The sequence below is a fragment of the Natrix helvetica genome (genome assembly GCF_964273705.1).
Source record: "Natrix helvetica genome assembly, chromosome: W".
Lineage (NCBI taxonomy): Eukaryota > Metazoa > Chordata > Lepidosauria > Squamata > Natricidae > Natrix > Natrix helvetica.
In genome coordinates, this window is record NC_138555.1 from 84,790,830 (window position 1) to 84,810,410 (window position 19,581).

The window sequence follows — 19,581 nt, forward strand, 5'->3', positions numbered from 1 at the left end:
TGGCAGCAGATTCGGCCAGTGAGGAGGTTGGGGAGAAAGATGGGCCAGTCCTGGAGTCTGGGGAAGGCTCTGATGAGGGCTCTGTGTCGGAGGCAGAGAGTGGGGCCAGGGCTGTCTGACAGTTATCAGCTGCCTTCGGAGTCAGACATCAGTGAGGCAGAAGAACAGCTGGAGCCTGTTCCCAGTTTGCGCATGTGCAGAGTGGCCAGACGAAGGGAACAGCTAAGGAACAAGAGTCGATTTGGGAGTAAGGCCACAGGTGGACAATGAATAGCCTCTCCCAGAGGAAATAAGAGGAGCGCCAGGGGAGTGGAGTTTGCAGGAGTTCGCTTCATTGCTTCGTGACTCTCCGAGACTCCTTGCCAAGTTCTGCAGATCTCGGCCTGGCAGCTCTCCAAGCCAGAGAAGGTCTGTGACCGTAAATCCTCCCTTGAAAGACTTTGCTGGATGGGAAGGAGCAGAATTCAGAGTCAATTCATAAAAAGGTTTTTTTTTTGGCAGGACAAGGAGTTTGCTTCGGGCTCTTGGGAAGCCTCGGTCAGAACAAAATGCCTCTGCTGCTTCCTAGATAGTCCTCACCTTACGATGGCAATTGGGACCAACATTTCCATTGTTAAGCCGGGCGGTTCTTCAGTGAGTCGCATCTGATTTGATACCATGGTGGTTAAGTGAATTATAATACAATACAATAATACAATACAATTGGAGTCCTTAAACGAATCCGGCTTCCCACATTGTCAGAAGGCAGCATGGGAAGGTCGTAAAAGGGGGATCACATGACCCCCCCCCGGGACGTTGCAACCGTCATAAACACAGGCCAGTTGCCAAGTGCCCGAATTTGGATCTCAGAGGATTCTGTGATCGTTATAAGTGTGAGGAGTGGTCATAAGATCCTTTTTCCAGTGCTGTTGTAACTTGGGTCACTAAATGAACAATCATAAGTTGAGGACTATCTGAATTCCATCCACCTTGTGTGGGACATTTCAGAAAAAAGGAGGGATTCAGGAAATTGGAGATATCCCAATGTTTCTCAAACTTGCCTGCTTTAAGACACGTGGACTTCAACTCCCAGAATTCCCCAACAGGGAACGGTTTCCCAGAATTCGGCACAGATAGGAAAAGAATCAAGGCGGCTCGATTACCTTTATTGCATTTTTTGATAAGGGTAACTTTCTTAATAGATGGTGGGAATGCGGTAAATATAATATATCGTTAGTCAGGAAAGTGAAAAAAGAACTAGGGAATTCTGGGAGTTGAAGTCCACATGTCTTAAAGTGACCAACCTTCAGAAACACTGGGCTAGATCTCTCGATTCCTGGACATTTGCAAAACGTCATTCCAAAAAGCAAGAAAACATTGACTGTGACTTCCATCTTGCTTGATCCAAACTCAAAGAGCAGATTCTCGGGAACTCCCAGCTGAAGGATCTCCAAAGGGGTCCCGGAAACCTAAGCCAGGGTGGGCTCCGTCTGTCCGCCCCGCTTTTCTGTGGGAAATCTCAGCCGCCGTCATCATGAATCGGTCTCTTTCTTGCATCCGAGCATCCCGGCTGCGTCAAGTCTACCTCGCCCCAAACCACGATCCACGAGGAAGGAGTCGCTTCTGGAGTTAGAACCCTAAGATTTCTGGGGATCCTTCTTGGAGACGGGACGGAGGTGGGCCTGCAAAGATGCTTGGACGTCTACAAACGGAGCACGCCCAGGAAAGTCCCGTGTGTGGAGATGTCGAAGGAGGCGTTGAAACGGGGGATGCGCAAACTCAGACGGTCTCCTTGCTGCAGGTGGAAGACCCCTAGAAATAGGAAAAAAGGGGTTCAGACACAGGGACCCACATTTAAGAGAACCGCCAGCCCAGCTACAGGTCATACCAATGGCCCCTGTGGGCTGGGGACACATGCAGTGGTGGGATTCACATCGGTTCACACGAACCAGTAGTTAAGTTTCTGAGAAGTTCGGCGAAGCATCTGTTGGAAGAAATCTTCCAACAGTCTTTTGCTTTTCCCACCTTACGGGGTTAATCCTGTCAGGAAGGCAGGAAGTAGGCATTTTGGTGTGCCTGTGTGTGTGTTGTTTCTAATTTGTTTAAATATTTTAGGAAACTGCCTCTGGGTTAAGCCTTGTTACATTGTAACAGCTGTTAATGTTTCTTGGCAGTATGCCCAGACTTTCTATATACAGGTTCTCTGGAGTTATTTTTCCTTTGCTGGTACTTTTATTCTGGGGCTCGGGAGGAGGGTCATTAAGGCAGAGAACTGGTTGTTAACTATTTGAATCCCACCACTGGACACATGCCACGTTTGGAGAAAACGGGGTTCCCCTGTACTGCCCATCTAAATGTGAGTTTCTTCCCTCAACACTCTGGCTAAGCTCAATTCACTTTCTGAGCCACGGAAGAAGGAGAAAGACACACGTGGAAATGGTATAGGGTTTTCTACTTGAGCAGAGGGTTGGACTAGAAGGCCTCTATGGTCCCTCTGAACTCGGTTATTGTGTTATCCCAAACGACGTGTCTCCAGAAGTAGTGGGTGTTACATTACTGGAAGTTTTTAAGGAGACATCAGACAGCCATTTGTCTGAAAATGTCGAGGGCTTCCTGCCTGAGCAGGGGGTTGGACTAGAAGACCTCCAAGGTCCCTTCCAACTCTGTTATTCTCAGAGGCAGTATTCAGCCGGTTCTGGCGAAGATCGCAGGTGGGCCCTCCATCCGCCATCTCCCCCCTGCGCTATGCCATCCTATTCAGCCATTTTTTGGAGGTCAGGTGCTCTCCTCTCCTTAACGGGCCAGGCATTCCAGAGTTATGCTGGAACACACACACACACACACACACACACACACACACACACACACACAGAGACACATCCCAAGGGTGTCTTACCCCCACCTCACCCCAGTATTTGTTTCCAGAGAGTAAATCATCTATGTACCAAGTTTGGTTGCAATTGCTCAAGGAGCTCCAGAGTTATGCTGGAACATACATACATACATACATACAGCTTTTTTTAATATAAATAAAAACAAACAAACAAACAAACAAAAGTAAATAAATATAAATATAAATATAAATAATATAAATATAAATATAAATATAAATATAAATATAAATATAAATATAAATATAAATATAAATATAAATATAAATATAAATATAAATATAAATATAAATATAAATATAAATATAAATATAAATATAAATATAAATATAAATATAAATATAAATATAAATATAAATATAAATATAAATATAAATATAAATATAAATAATATAAATATAAATATAAATAATATAAATATAAATATAAATATAAATATAAATATAAATATAAATATAAATATAAATATAAATATAAATATAAATATAAATATAAATATAAATATAAATAATATAAATATAAATATAAATATAAATAATATAAATATAAATATAAATATAAATATAAATATAAATATAAATATAAATATAAATATAAATATAAATATAAATATAAATATAAATATAAATATAAATAATAAAAATATAAATATAAATAATATAAATATAAATATAAATAATATAAATATAAATATAAATATAAATATAAATATAAATATAAATATAAATATAAATATAAATATAAATATAAATATAAATATAAATATAAATATAAATATAAATATAAATATAGATATAAATATAAATAATATAAATATAAATATAAATATAAATATAAATATAAATATAAATATAAATATAAATATAAATATAAATATAAATATAAATATAAATATAAATATAAATATAAATATAAATATAAATATAAATATAAATATAAATAATATAAATATAAATAATATAAATATAAATAATATAAATATAAATAATATAAATATAAATATAAATATAAATAATATAAATAATATAAATAATATAAATATAAATATAAATATAAATATAAATATAAATATAAATATAAATATAAATATAAATATAAATATAAATATAAATATAAATATAAATATAAATATAAATATAAATATAAATATAAATATAAATATAAATAATAATAATAATAATAATAATAATAATAATCGATAATCGATAATCGATAAACGATAAGCGATAAGCGATAAGCGAATAAACGAATAAACGAATAAACGAATAAACGAATAATGAATAATGAATAATGAATAATGAATAAAATAATAAAATAAGAAGAAGTAAATTGCGTCGATTGCATTCCCACTATCTACTAACAAAGTTATCCATTTTTTTAAAAAATGCAATGAAGGGAGTCACCCTTGTTCTTAAACTTTGGCTGGCTGGGGAATTCTGGGAGTTGAAGTCCAGACCTCTTAAAGGGGCCGGAACATTCCGGGAAGGTGCATGGCGGCTCACCTCCGCTGTAGCAGCTGTTGTAAGCCTTCTCCATCTTGGGGGGCATACTCTGGATGCAACGGAAGAGGATTTGATCCGGCCGGCCTATGGCCACTCGCCGTAAGACCTGCCCCATGGTAAAAGTGGGGTCATGGAACAGCACCTGGGAAGGAAGGGAGAAAGAGGGGTAGGTACGACTTTATCGGAACCCGTTTACGAGAAGTCCTCGACTTACAACAGTTCGTTTAGCGACCAAAGTTACAACGGCACGGAAAAAAATAACTCATGAGCAGTTTTCACACAACCACTGCAGCATCCCCATGGTCCAAGTTCAGACTCTTGTCAACTGACTCGTACTTACGACGGTTGCGAAGGAACTGACATCACAAACAATTGCCGGTCTAGGACGCAGCACTCACTCTCCTTAACAGGCCAGGCATTCCAGAGTTATACTGGAACACACACACAGAGACACATCCCTTATTGACAAATCAATAAGGAAGCTGGATTCGCTGAACACCCGCGCGACTCGCTTAACCCACAGCAGTGATTTGCTTAACGATGGTGGCAAGAAAGGTCGTAAACATGGAGCCAAATTCACTTAACGACTGTCTCGCTTAGCAATTGCGAAATTTTGGGCTCCGCTGTGGTCATAAGTCGCACACAACGAAAAGTGGTGCGATCAAATATGAAATACCTGAATGGTCGTACGGGGGGGCCCTCCAGAATATAACCGGGTCTGACCCTGCTTAGCGTTCTGACACTATCCAAAGTCAGATTGGATTTTGCTGCTGCCTGCTATCCGTAGTCCTCGACCTTACGGCCACAGTTGGGATCGCAGCTGCTGTTGCTAAGCGATGGGGTCATTAAGTGAGTCGCTCCTGATTTTAAGACACTTTCGCTGGGCTCGTTAAGCGAGTCTAACCTAACGTGAAATCCAATCATGCAAACATCGTTGTGACTCCTTAGCGTTGTTAAATGAACCACCAGGTCATTAAGTGAATCATGGGGTTTTCTTGCTAGGAGCTCTCCAGGAAAGTCCCAAAAGGGGGGGGTTGCAACCTTCGCAACCTAATGTGCCAGTTGCCAAGAACTTTGTGACTGTTAGCGTGCTCCAAATGGACGTAAACGCGAGGACAAGTCATTTCAGCCATAAGTCGAGGACTGCCTTATAAAACCTTTCCCCCCCCCCCCCGCTGTTGTGGCAAACAACCGAGCGACCTTCCCAAGGTAGAGTTGGCCCAACCTCTCAGCCTTGCCCCCCCCCCCCCCCCCCGAGATGCATCTGAGCAAAATAACGACGGATGAAAGAGAGTGAAAGGACAATCTCTCTTCCCAGCAGTCTTTTTTTATTTTTCAAATGCTTCCCAGGGGCAAAATTAATCCTTGCAATCAGGGGAAGCTAATTGGTCTCTAATTAAGATCCCTGCTGAGAGAAGCCCTCGGGGACTCATCTGACATTCCCCTGTTCGGTTTTATGTCGGTCGCATCTCTGGGGATCTGGGGTCTAGAACCAGCCACGAGGCCAAGAATCGACTCCTTTGAGCCCAGGAAAAAAAGAATTTAGAAATCCTTTCCTTGCCTTCCTCCCCTTCTCTTCTTCCCTTCTTCCTTCCCTTCTCATCCCCATCCCCTTCCTTCCTTCCCACCCTCCTCACAGTCTCATATTCTTCCTCCCTCCCTCCCTCCCTTCCTCTTCCCATCTCTTCTTCCTTCCTTTCTTCTCCCCCTCTGTCCCTCCCTCTTTCCTTCTTCTTCTCCCTCCCTCCTTCCTTCCTTCCCTTTCCCATCTTCTTCCTTCCTTCCCCTTCCCATCTCCTTCCCTCCTTCTTTTCCTTCTTTCCTTCCTTTCTTTTCTTCTTCCCATCTCTCCTTCCTTCTTTCCTTCCTTCCTTTTCTTCTCCCCCTCTTCTTCCCTCCCTCTTTCCTTTTTCTTCTCCTCCTTCCTTCCTTCCCTCCCTCCCCCTCTCTCTCCCTCCCTCCATCTTTCCTTCTTCTCCTTCCTCCATCACATTCCCATATTCTTCCTCCCCTCCCTCTCTTCCCCTTCCCATCTCTTCTTCCTTCCTTCTCTCCCTCTGTCCCTCCCTCTTCTTCTTCTCCCTCCTTCCTTCCTTTTCCCATCTTCTTCCTTCCTTCTCTCCCTGTCCCTCCCACTTTCCTTCTTCTTCTCCTTCCTTCCTTCATCACATTCCCATAGTCTTCCTCACTCCCTCCCTTCCCATTTCTTCTTCCTTCCTTCCTTCCCTCCCTCTGTCCCTCCCTCTTTCCTTCTTCTCCTTCTTTCCTTCCTTCTTTTCCTCCCTTCCTTATTTCCTTTCCTTCCTTCCTCCCTCCACTCTCCTTCCTTCGTTCCTTCCTACCTCCATTCTACTTTCTTCCTTCGTTCTTTCCTTCCTACCTCCATTCTCCCTCCTTTCCTTCCTTCCTTCCTTCCTTCCTTCCTTCCTTCCCTCCTTCCCTCCCTCCCTCCCCAGGAGGAGTCCTCCCCCACTCCCCTCTCCAGGCAGGGGGGGGGGCGTCTCTCACCTGGCTGTAAACAAAGTAGAGTCCCGTCTGCTTGACCACCACATCTTGACCGCTGGGCTCCAGGGCTCGGCCCTGTTGCAGGAAAGGGGACCACCAGATCTCCGTGGCATCGCCCTCCTCTGGGGGGGGGGTTAAAGGGAGGAAAGCTGGGGTCAGATTGGAACACCCCCCTTGCCCCCCCCCATCGCCATTCCCCCCCCCCGCCCCCGAGCCCTGCCTGCCTGCCTTTGTCCTGGGTCCAAGGGGTAAAGCTCGGCCCTGGCACCAGAGAGAGCTTCACTGGGCCCCTCCCTCCCCTCTGCCCCCCTTGCCCCCCACCCACCCAAAACCTTCCCTGTTAGTCCCTCCCTCCCTTTCTCCCCCAGGCCTCCCCTCCCCAGGAGCCAACAAGGAAGGGCAACACTCCAGCCAGGAAGCTTTTCAAAGGACATTCCTGAGTGGGTGTGTGTGTGTGTGTCAGCCTCCCCCTCCCTTAATGAAAGCAGAAGAACACAAAGTCCCTCATCCCCGGCCTTGCCAGCCAAGCGTGCCAGCCAGAAGGGAAGGAACAGGTCCAGGAAAGAGCCAATAAGGGGTTTTCCCAGCCTAGATCGGAGGAGGAAGAGGAGGAGGAGGCGGACGAGAAGGGATGGAAAAGGAAGAGGAGAGGAGGAGGAGGAGGAGGAGGAGGAGGAGGACTCTGGGGTCCTTGGTTGTCCCTGAACTTGGTGGTTTTCTTGCAAACGTTTCATGACATAACTAGGGAACGTCATCAGTGCTAGAAGGGGGGGTGGAGGAGGAAGAGGAGAAAGAGGAGGAGGAGAGGAAGGAGGAGGAGGAGAAGGGAGAAGAAGGATAAGGAGGGGGAGGAGGAGAAGGAGGAGAAGGAGGAGGAGAAGGGAGAAGAAGGAGAAGGAGGGGGAGGAGGAGAAGGAGGAGGAGGAGGAGGAGAAAAAGGAGGAGGAGGAGGGAAGGGAGGAGGGGAAGGAGGAGAAGAAGAAGGGAGAAGAAGAAGAAAGGAGCAGAAGAAGAAAAGAGAAGGAGAATGAGAGAAAAAAGAAGAAGAAGAAGAAGAAGAAGAAGAAGAAGAAGAAGAAGAAGAAGAAGAAGAAGAAGAAGAAGAAGAAGAAGAAGAAGTTTTCTTACAGACGTTTCATGACCTGACTAAGGAACATCATCAGTGCTAGAAGGGAGTGGAGTTTGCAAAAAGAAGAAGGAGGAGGAGGAGGAGGAGGAGGAGAACAGGGGCGTGGCTTGTGGGACCGTCGGTGCTCTCTGATTGGTTTCTTGCCAACGTTTCATGACCCAACTAGGGAACCTCATCAGGACTAGAAGAGGATGGGGTTTGTGGAGAGGGGAAGGAGAAGAGGAAGAAGGAGAGGAGGAGATGGGGGGGGGATGACCAGAGGGCTCCCACAAGGGGGGGGGGATTTCAAGCCTCCCTTTGAACTACATCCCCATAGCCCCCCTAAACCCAAGGCAGCCCCCAAGGCCGCCATTATCCACCCCAAACTATCCACCCGCTTCCTTGTTTTGCCTTTCAACAGCTTGCATGTCTACTGGGGAGGGGGGCCAGACGTGGGACCTGCCGCCGCGTGTCCCCCCCCCCTCAATTGAAGATCCAGAATTGCTCAAGCGAGAAAGACCTTCGGTGTCGAAAATGAGAAGTTCCCTGGAATTTTGCAAGATTTGCATTTTACTTACACTTATCTGTGCCGGCCACTCTGGAGGTGCCCACTTTATGAATGCCATTTTTTTCAGAAAAAATGCTTTTTTCAATTTGGGTTTATCTGCCGAAAACCACACTTCTAATCCACACAGGTGTATTGCAATTGTAATTGTAATTGTAATTGTAATGGCAATTGCAATTGTAATTAATTGTAATTATCCTGACAGCCTCCTCTGTTCTTTTGATTATTCGCATTTAAATCTACCTTAATTGCCTGGCATGGTGGAAATGATGATTTTTTCAAAACGTCCATTAAGCCGAGCGTGTCGCCCACAGTCACGCCCAAGAGAGTGCCTTCATAAATTTAATAAACAATACTCTTTTACTCCTCATTGAACAAAATCTGCTACTCACCGTTGTTAGAACGACGAGCAGGGACCAAATGCAAGACGGAGTGTTTTCCTATGGAGAGCAAACATTAATCAACAGAAATCAACATTAATCATTAATCAACATTAAAAACATTAAACATCAAACAATATTGTAAATAATGGAGCTGTGATATGGATGACAGGCTCACAATTGGTAAAATAGATGTCCTCGTTTAGCATTTAAAATTTGGGGGGGGGGGTGTTTTTCAATGGGTGGGATAAATTAATATTGATGTAATATATTTAATCAGCATTCAGCTGGGGAGGAAATATGGGTATGTGTGCTACTCCATTTTTAATACAACTTTCTCTTTTAAATGTCATGTTTTTGTTTTTTAAAAATGCTGTCTTGTATCTTAATTTTTTGGGGAATAAAATAAAAAAAATGTCAGGTAATGAGGATTTAATAGCTGCCACCTGATGTTAGGTTGTAAGCTGTAAGCTGATGCAATGGGGATGATGCAAGGAGTTGTCTATCTATACAGGTGGCCATTAGATTGCCTTTCTCTCTCTCTCTTTCTCTTTCTCCTCATTCTCTCTCCTCTCTCTCTCTCTTTCTCTCTCTCTGTCACTCTCTCTTTCTCTCTCTGCCTCTCTCTCTCATCTCTCCCTCTCTCTCTCTCCTCTCCCTGTGCATGTGTCTGTCTCTCTCTCTTCTCTCTCTCTGTCTCTCTCCTGTGTGTGTGTCTCTCTCTCATCTCTCTCTTCTCTCTCTCTCTGTCTCTCTCTCTCATCTCTCTCTGTCTCCCTCTCCTCTCCCTGTGCATGTCTCTCTCTTCTCTCTCTCTCTCTTTCTCATCTCTTTCTCTGTCTCTCTCCTCTCCCTGTGCATGTGTCTGTCTCTCTCTCTTCTCTCTCTCTGTCTCTCTCCTGTGTGTGTGTCTCTCTCTCATCTCTCTCTTCTCTCTCTCTCTGTCTCTCTCTCTCATCTCTCTCTGTCTCCCTCTCCTCTCCCTGTGCATGTCTCTCTCTTCTCTCTCTCTCTCTTTCTCATCTCTTTCTCTGTCTCTCTCCTCTCCCTGTGCATGTGTCTGTCTCTCTCTCTTCTCTCTCTCTGTCTCTCTCCTGTGTGTGTGTCTCTCTCTCATCTCTCTCTTCTCTCTCTCTCTGTCTCTCTCTCTCATCTCTCTCTGTCTCCCTCTCCTCTCCCTGTGCATGTCTCTCTCTTCTCTCTCTCTCTCTTTCTCATCTCTTTCTCTGTCTCTCTCCTCTCCCTGTGCATGTGTCTGTCTCTCTCTCTTCTCTCTCTCTGTCTCTCTCCTGTGTGTGTGTCTCTCTCTCATCTCTCTCTTCTCTCTCTCTCTCTTTCTCATCTCTTTCTCTGTCTCTCTCCTCTCTCTGTGTGTGTGTCTCTCTCTCTCACCTCTTCTCTCTCTGTGTGTGTCTCTCTCTCTCATCTCTCTCTCTCCTCTCCCTGTGCATGTCTCTCTCTCTCTCTTCTCTCTCTCTCTCTTTCTCATCTCTGTCTCTCATCTGTGTGTGTGTCTCTGTCTCTCTCATCTCTCTCTCTTTCTCTCTCTTTCTCTCTCTCTGTCACTCTCTCTTTCTCTCTCTGCCTCTCTCTCTCATCTCTCCCTCTCTCTCTCTCCTCTCCCTGTGCATGTGTCTGTCTCTCTCTCTTCTCTCTCTCTGTCTCTCTCCTGTGTGTGTGTCTCTCTCTCATCTCTCTCTTCTCTCTCTCTCTGTCTCTCTCTCTCATCTCTCTCTGTCTCCCTCTCCTCTCCCTGTGCATGTCTCTCTCTTCTCTCTCTCTCTCTTTCTCATCTCTTTCTCTGTCTCTCTCCTCTCCCTGTGCATGTGTCTGTCTCTCTCTCTTCTCTCTCTCTGTCTCTCTCCTGTGTGTGTGTCTCTCTCTCATCTCTCTCTTCTCTCTCTCTCTGTCTCTCTCTCTCATCTCTCTCTGTCTCCCTCTCCTCTCCCTGTGCATGTCTCTCTCTTCTCTCTCTCTCTCTTTCTCATCTCTTTCTCTGTCTCTCTCCTCTCCCTGTGCATGTGTCTGTCTCTCTCTCTTCTCTCTCTCTGTCTCTCTCCTGTGTGTGTGTCTCTCTCTCATCTCTCTCTTCTCTCTCTCTCTCTTTCTCATCTCTTTCTCTGTCTCTCTCCTCTCTCTGTGTGTGTGTCTCTCTCTCTCACCTCTTCTCTCTCTGTGTGTGTCTCTCTCTCTCATCTCTCTCTCTCCTCTCCCTGTGCATGTCTCTCTCTCTCTCTTCTCTCTCTCTCTCTTTCTCATCTCTGTCTCTCATCTGTGTGTGTGTCTCTGTCTCTCTCATCTCTCTCTCTTTCTCTCTCTGTCTCTCTCTCTCATCTCTCCCTCTGTCTCTCTCCTCTCCCTGTGCATGTCTCGGTCTCTCTCTCTTCTCTCTCTCTCTCATAATAATAATAATAATAAATTTGGATTTATTAGCCGCTCCCTTTCCGGGCAGGACTCGGGGCGGCGTACACTAAGACATATATAAACATACATATATACACAGACATACATGCACGGAGGAGGTAATAGATTAAAACATTTAGACAAATTAAAACCATTAACATGCCCCGTTTAATAAAAACCCAATATACAATAAAATTTTAAAATTTAAAAAAAGACAGTCAGGAGGAATATGAAAAAATTACGGTTGAGCCAGGCCAGATAATTGAAAGAGGTGGGTCTTCAGCTGTACACGGAAGGAGCGGAGATCGGAAGTAATCCTGATGTCACGGGGGAGGTCATTCCACAGGGCTGGGCCCACCACAGAGAAGGCTCTGCTCCTGGGTGTCGCCCCCCGACACTGTTTGGCGGACGGCACCCGGAGAAGTCCCTCTCTGTGTGAGCGAATTGGTCGTAGGGATGTGTGGGGCAGGATGCGATCCTGCATGTAACTAGGTTCTGTGCCATGGAGCGCTTTAAAGATCATAATCAAAACCTTGAAACGCACTCGATAGACTACAGGAAGCCAGTGCAGCTCGCGCAGGAGAGGTGTTACAGGGGAGTATCTAGACCTCCCCATAATCACCCGCGCGGCCGCGTTCTGGACCAACTGTAGTCTCCGAGTGCATCTCAAGGGAAGCCCCATGTAGAGAGCATTGCAGTAGTCCAGGCGAGACGTCACTAGCGCATGGGTGACTGTGCGTAGGGCATCCCGGTCCAATAAGGGGCGCAATTGGCGCATCAGGCGGACCTGATGGAACGCCCCCCTTGCCACGGCTGTTACATGGTCATCCATGGACAGCCGGGCATCTAGGAGGACGCCCAAATTGCGCACCCGTTCCATGGGGGCTAGTTGCACGCCCCCAATGGCCAGAGATGGAAGCACCTGGTTGAACCGGGGGGCCGGAAGCCACAGCCACTCCGTCTTGGAAGGGTTGAGTTTTAGTCGGTTGCCATCCATCCAGACCCGTACGGCCTCCAAACACCGGGACATCATTTCGATGGCCTCATTGGGGTGGTTCGGGGTGGAAATGTATAGCTGAGTATCATCAGCATACAGATGATATCCCACCCCAAAGCCACGGATGATCTCGCCCAGCGGTTTCATGTATGTGTTGAACAGGAGAGGCGAGAGCACCGATCCCTGTGGCACTCCACATGTGAGTGACCTCCGGGTCGAACTCTGCTCCCCTGCCAACACACGTTGCATCCGGTCAGAGAGGTAGGAGCCAAACCACCGTAAAACGGTGCCCCTGACTCCCAACCCCTCTAGCCGGTGCAACAGGATACCATGGTCGATGGTATCGAACGCCGCCGAGAGATCTAATAGAACCAGGATAGAGGAACAACCCCTATCTCTGGCCCTCCAGAGATCATCAACCAATGCGACCAAGGCCGTCTCCGTGCTGTGCCCGGGTCGGAAGCCGGACTGGCACGGGTCTAGATAATCATTTTCCTCCAGGTGACGTGGGAACTGCTGTACCACCACATACTCTACAACCTTCGCTAAAAAAGGAAGGTTGGAGACAGGACGATAATTGGCTAGGTCCGTTGGGTCCAGGGAAGGCTTCTTGAGCAGGGGCCTCACCACCGCCTCTTTCAAGGCGGCCGGTAGAGACCCCTCACCCAACAAGGCGTTCACTAGGCCCAGGAGCCAGTCGCGCGTAACCTCCCAGGATGCCAGTACAAGCCAGGAGGGACACGGGTCCAATAAACATGTGGTGGGTCGCAGACGTCCACGCAACCTGTCCAAATCCTCGATGGCAACCGAGTCAAACTCCTCCCAAAGCGGTCCCTCAAGACTCGCCACGGGCGTCTCTACTGGACCACTGAAAGGGGCCCATCCCATCCGGATTTGAGCGACTTTGTCCTGTAGATATTTCCCAAACTCCTCTGCTCATCTATCTCTCTGTCTCTCCTCTGTGTGTGTGTGTCTCTGTCTCTCTCATTCCTCTCTCATCTCTCTCTCTTCTCTCTCTGTCTCTCTCTCATCTCTCTCTCTTCTCTCTCTTCCTCTGTCTCTCTCCTCTCTCTGTGTCTCTCTTATCTCTCTTATCTCTCTTTGTATGTCTCTTTCTCCTCTCTCTCTCTCTCTCTCTCTCTCTCTCTCTCTCTCTCTCTCTCTGTGTGTGTGTCTCCCTCTGTCTCAACTCTAGAGGCACACAAAAGGACACAATGTCCTTTTCTATGGCTTTCACTTCCCCTTTTCACCCTGCGAGTTTTGGCTCCTGAGCTCCGCTCCGCTGCACCGCGACGCTCATGAAATTGTCGCTTGGAGAGAGCGTGCGATTCTGGTTGGGGGGGGGTAGAGGTTGGGGTTCCTGGTTAAAAAAGAGTTTTGGGGGACGGACGGACCCACAGAGGTCAGGCATCCCATGGCATTGCCCTAGCCTGCTTCTGCAAGAGTGTTGAGAGCAGAATAACAGAAGAATAAGAGAATAACAGAATAAAAGAATAACAGAAGAATAAGAGAAAGCAGAAGAGTAAGAGGAATAACAGAAGAATAACAGAATATAAGAAAGAAGAATAAGAGAAAGCAGAGGAATAAAAGAATAAGAAAATAACAGAAGAATAACAGAAGAATAGCGGAATAAAAGAATAACAAGAATAAGAAAGCAGAATAAAAGAAGAATAAGAAAATAACAGAAGAATAACAGAATAACAGAACAATAAGAGAAAGCAGAAAGAGAAGAGTAGGAGAATAAGATGAGAACAAGAGAAGAATAAGAGAATAAAACAATAAGAGAATAACAGAACAATAAGAGAAAGCAGAACAATAAAAGAATAAGAAAATAACAGAAGAATAACAGACTAATAGATGAATAAAAGAATAAAAGAAGAAGAAAATAACAGAATAACAGAAAATAACAGAATAAAAGAATAACAAGATTAAGAAAGCAGAATAAAAGAATAAGGAGAAAGCCGAAGAGAATAATGGAAGAATAACAGGATAACAGAAGAATAGAATAATAATAGAATAACAGAATAAGAGAAGAATATGTTATTCTTCTCTTATTGGAAGGGACCTTGGAGGTCTTCTAGTCCAACCCCTTGCTCCAGCAGGAGACCCTATGGCATTTCAGACAAATGGCTATCCAGTCTCCTGTTCAAAACCTCCCATGTTGAAGCACCCACAACTTCTGGTGGCCAGCTGTTCCACTGGTGAACTGTTCTCACTCTCTGGAAATTTCTCTTGAGTTCTAGGTTGCTTCTGTCCTTGATTAGTTTCCACCCATTGCTTCTTCTCCTGCCTTCCGGTTCTTTGGAGATGAAATTGAGTTCTTGAGTTGAGGGACCTTGAAGGTCGTCTGTGGTTCTTTTGTGCCAATCTTGTGTTTTTTGTTCTTTTGCCCAGACTACTTTTAAGGGCACATCTGTTTGCTTTTATTACATTATAAACTGCCCAGATTTGCCCAAGCTCCGTGGTTTGATAATAGAATCAAATAATATACCTTCAAATAATTAATGAAAAGAAGGACCAGGAGCGACATGATCTCATAATATTTGAGGCGCTGCCCCCAAGAAGCCCCTGAGGGCAGGACAGCAGAATTAGAAGAACAGAGTTGGAAGGGACCTTGTAGGTCATCTAGTCCAACCCCGCACAGGAGAGAAGCAACTTAGAACTAAGGAGAAATTTCTCCTTAGGACAATTAACCAGCTTGCCACCAGATGTTGTAGGCCCTCCAATACTGGAAGTTGTTAAGAAATGGATTAAATGGACAACCATTTAATCGGGGATGGGGTAAGCCCTTTTGAATGAGCAGGGGGTTGGACTAGATGACCTCTCAGGTCCCACCCAACTCTTTTATTCCATTAATTTCTCAGTGGAGCAGAAGTTGTGAACGCTCCGACACTGGAGGTTTTGAAGGAGAGATTAGATAGCCATCTGTCTGAAATGGTGTGTAGGGTCTCCTGCTTGAGCAGGGGGTCAGACTAGAAGACCTCCAGTGTCACTTCTAACGCTGTTGTTTGGTTATTTGATCGATTTGGGGGCGCTAGCATGGGGAAAGACCCTGCGTGGGCTTAAAGGTGTTGGAAGAAACGTCCTCCTGGGCTTAGCTCCAAGTGGGGAAAAAGAGACTGGAAACATGGAGGCTGCTCGGAAAGATGGTTTAATGGTGGACAGGATCCCATGGCTTGAGCCCCTGAGCAGAAACGGGGGAATCACAGGCTTCCAGATGTTGGGTGAAGAAGAAAAAGAGGGGAAAAGGGGGCTTGCTGAGAGTTCCTGGGGGTTTTTTTTATACTCTCTGTTCGACCCCACCTCTCTGTTTCCTGTTCCTGTGCATGAAATGCATTCTGATTGGTTGTCAGACTCCCACGGGGCCACGTGGGGGCAACTCTCTAGGCCTGTGTTTGGAGTCCCAAGTTTGGTGGTCTTGCTGGCTGATGTAATTTTCCCCGGGTGCCTTGTGGCGGGTTTCTGCGGAAGGCGAATCCCACCTTTGTTATGTAGAGTAGATTAGCTCAGGCTTTAATGGCTCATTGACAAAGGTGGGGGGGGAGGAAGCTTCAGGGAGTGCGCGCGCACGCACGCACACACACACACACCCTTGAAGTACACAGTGCTAAGCCATATTTTCTCTACATTGTTCCTTCAAAGTATGGTCTACTCACTGCGGGGACGTCCGAGAGGGTCTTGGGATGTCTTCCCCACGTCCCTCGTCCATCTCGTCCTCAGCGCAGGGGGCACCGGTCCGCCGACATCCCTCTGAAACCAGAAAAGCAACCTCAGTCCTCCCGCCTGCGCACCTGTTTGGCCAGGTGAGCTCCAAAGCAGGGATTTTGTGGGTAGGGAGAGCAAAGCATTCTGGGAGCCTGGCTGTGCTTTGGGGAGGAAGAGGATTGCCAGGATCGGAAGCAGAGAGAGGGCGAGGGGGGGGCATTAAAACCCTTAATTGACTCTTGGGGGGGGGATTTCAAGAGAGTGGATTAGCGAATTCGGTGTTGCGGACTTCAACTCCCAGAATTCCCCAGGCAGCATTGGAAAAAAAAAACACTGGTGCAGTGCAAACTGTTCGTTTAGTGACGTTTCAGAGTTACAACGGCACTGGGGGGAAAAGTGACTTAGGACCATTTTTCATCCTTACGACCGACCCTTGCAGCATCTTCGTGGTCACCTGATTAAAATTCAGCCGCTTGACTCATATTTATGACGGTCGCAATGTCCCCAGGAGGGGCGGTGTTGTCACGTGATCCCCTAGGGTGAACTTCGGACCAGCCCAGTCCACGGAGAAGCCAGATTTGCTTAACGACAGCGTGACACGTTCAACGCCCGCAGCGATTCCCTTAAGGACCATGGCCAAAAAAAGGTGGCAAAACGAGGCTGAACTCACTTAACAGCTGTCTCGCTTAGCCACGGGAATGTTGGTTGCCTCGATTGTGGTCGTAAGTCGAGGGCTAGCTGTATCTACAGGACCACTGCTAAAAAAAACCAAGCTAAAATGAACAAAAACGTATCCCCACAATGTTGGAAAATGCAATGCTGCACTAGGGACCTTCTACCATGTGTGGTGGGAGTGCCCGAAAGCTTGACCGACTTCACAAAAAGAGACTTAACAACCCAGAGCCGAAGTTCCAACGTGGGTGTGGGTGTGTCCTTGTGGTGTCCTACAAGTGGCACATCCCACCCACAAATTTAGCTTAAAACGAACAAAAACATATTGCCAGGATGTTAGAAAATGCAATGCTGCACTAGGGACCTTCTACCATATGTGGTGGGAGTGCCCGAAAGTTCAGGCTTTTTGGCACCGGCTGAGAAAGTATTCGGAAGAGATGCTAAATCAAAAAGGAGGGAGTTGAGGCCAGGATTAGTTCTACTTGGCATCACAAAGGAATTGGAGATGTATCTGTAGGGTTAGTAATTATATAAAAGAAAGGATCAACGGATAGGTAATCTGACCGACTACACATACCGACGTAAATGCTATAAAATGTAATCGTTGTAAGATCCAAACACTCTATGGAAAGGTTAAGGCCAGAATGTTTCCAATGTTTATCTAATAAAAAAAAATAACTTTGAAATAAACAACAACAGAGGAGCAGAAGAGGTCAAGAAAAGTTGGCCGTTCTTTTGCGGAAGTGTCTAATTTCTGGCCCTTGAGAGGAGAAGGAAAAAAGGGGAAATTTTGCACCTGGGGACAATTAGAGAAGTTGCACGATTGAAATCTGTTTTTTTGTTTTATTTTATTCTGTTTCTCCCCAAAGAGGAGAACGTTCAAAAAGAAAAAGAAAAAGAAAAAAGCCGGAAGGAGATAAGAAAGGAGAGAACGGGTTGGCTTTGAGAAGCTCCTGGATTTTCTCCTGGCCATGTGCCAGCGTGCCACAGGCTTCCGGGCTGGCACACACTCAAAACAGAGCCAAGCCTTGAATCTCAGGCAGTAGCTTCCCTCTGCCCATGTGCAGAGTGGGTTTTTCTCCCCCCTCACCATTTCCCCACAACTTTGCACTTTGCACATGCTCAGAGATCCTTCTTTCCTCCCTACTCTGCCCGTCGGCAGACACCCACCCACCCCTGCTCTGCATTCTGATGGTGGCATTTGGCCCAGCCCGGTCCCAGCAAAGATATATATATATATATCTCAGAGGGCTAAGGAAATAATTGGTTTTATTCAGAAGCTGAATTTAGAACATAGAATAATAGAGTGGGAAGGGACCTTGAAGGTCTTCTAGTCCAACCCCCTGCTCAAGCAGGAGACGATGCAGAAAGGGGATGGAAAATCTACCCATTCCCCAAGTCAAGAAACGGAGAGATAAATGGTGCAAAAAATAATCGTAATTCCTTTTTCTTTGAAGGGGGAAAAAAAATGAACGGGAAATAAAACCCTCGGAGGGGGGGAAAAAACTCCTTCAAAGGTTTGCAGAGTGCGCGAAACGGCAGGAGAACAAGCAAAGTCCCCAAGTGTGGTTTTTTTTCACTTTAAGATCTTTCCCCCTCCCATCCAGAAAAAGCCCCCCCCTCCCCTTCCCTCCCCAACCCCACTTGGCCCCCATCTCTCCATCCCAAATTTCTGGGAAATTTTAATTTCATTTTCAGCTCAGCCAAGTTCGCTTGGCTGCAAAAAGACCGAAAAGAGGAAATCTTGTTTTGTTTTTATTACTCCTCCAAGCAGATTCCAACACCCATGTTTCCCCACCACCCCCACCTCCCCAAGCCGGCTGGGGATGATGGGCGGGTTGGCCATCCTCTTCTCGGGGAGTGCCTTATGGACCCCCAGCTCTGCAAATCCACCCTTCGGGGGCAAAAAAACGGAGGTGCGTTCGAGGCCGATCCAGAATGGCACAAATGGAGTTTGGGGGGAGGTGTCAGGGGCCCCTCTGGAGCCCCCCAAGGGCCGAGGGGCCCGACCTGCCTTCCGCAGAGACCCCCCATCCTCCTCTCCTACCTGCTGTGAGTCGGGGGCGTCCTGGTTGTCGTCCGTCCTGGGGGCCTGGCATACTCCTTCTCTCCGCAGCGCGGCCAGATCCTCTCTCAAGCTTTCCAGACTGGTTTGGATGTTGAAAAGCACAAAGATGCAGCCCACAAGACCCACTGCCAGGACCCCCACGACAGCCCAGGGGGTTGGGGGGCACTGCCTGAGCCCCCAGGGATCCAGCCCCGGGAAGGGGCTTAACGCCCCCCTCCGAACCTTGAGAGGCATCATCCGTTCCAGTTTCTTCCCAGATCTAGGCATCTCCTTGGGGGCTTCCTGCCCCACAGAGCCCAAATCCGAGACCCCCGCAGTCCCCCAAAGTGGGGGGATAGGCCCGGGGATCCTTGTCCCCTCAAACTTGCTCCCCCAAATCATTCCAGTCTTGCTACCGCAGCCTGTGCCAACGGGGGTGCCCAGTTTGTGGCTACGCTCTGCCGCCGAGCCAGAAAGCTTTGCATGGCAAGGGTCACCCGAGGGCACCGGACCCCCAGACATGACCGCTCACCCCCCACCCCAAAGTCACCCGCCTTGCAAGAGGAACTGAAAGCATCGGGACTTTCCGGGCTGCAGGCTGGAGAGCTCTGGTTATTGCCCCGCGTGGGTCTCTGTGCCCACTGCAGCGGCTTCCAAGGGGAAGGGGCCTCACTCGCCGGCCCACCCCTGAAGGACTTTCCCCCTCCTCAAGCTTCCTGGCTAGGCTTTTCCCCCCCCCTCCTGCGGGGAGCAGCGGTGGACGAGTTGCCAAAGTTAGCTTGTGCAAGGGATTGAGGAAGCTGGGCAGGAGACGTGAAGTGGAGGGG

The 19,581-nt window shown here is 46.8% G+C and overlaps 1 protein-coding gene across 1 annotated transcript; it reads right to left on the reverse strand.

Annotated features, from left to right (window-relative positions):
* Window positions 1-481: 481 nt before the first annotated feature.
* LOC309400819 (tumor necrosis factor ligand superfamily member 13-like) lies at window positions 482-19,437 on the reverse strand. Its single transcript, XM_081969510.1, has 6 exons — window positions 18,755-19,437; window positions 15,987-16,080; window positions 8,943-8,990; window positions 6,881-6,999; window positions 4,373-4,514; window positions 482-1,791 (listed from the first exon to the last, which is right to left on the reverse strand). The coding sequence occupies exons 1-6, from the start codon at window positions 19,274-19,276 to the stop codon at window positions 1,682-1,684; spliced, it is 1,035 nt and encodes a 344-aa protein (XP_081825636.1). The 5' UTR covers window positions 19,277-19,437; the 3' UTR covers window positions 482-1,681.
* Window positions 19,438-19,581: the final 144 nt, after the last annotated feature.

Excerpts from the sequence above, each read along its gene's own strand:
- LOC309400819 (XM_081969510.1), bottom strand. The coding sequence starts at position 19,276 with ATGTCTGGGGGTCCGGTGCCCTCGGGTGACCCTTGCCATGCAAAGCTT. Across the intron at positions 8,991-15,986 it reads CCCTCTCGGACGTCCCCGCA|GAAAACACTCCGTCTTGCAT; the intron begins GTGAGTAGACCA and ends TGCTCTCCATAG. Across the intron at positions 7,000-8,942 it reads TGCTCGTCGTTCTAACAACG|AGGAGGGCGATGCCACGGAG; the intron begins GTGAGTAGCAGA and ends CCCCCCCCCCAG.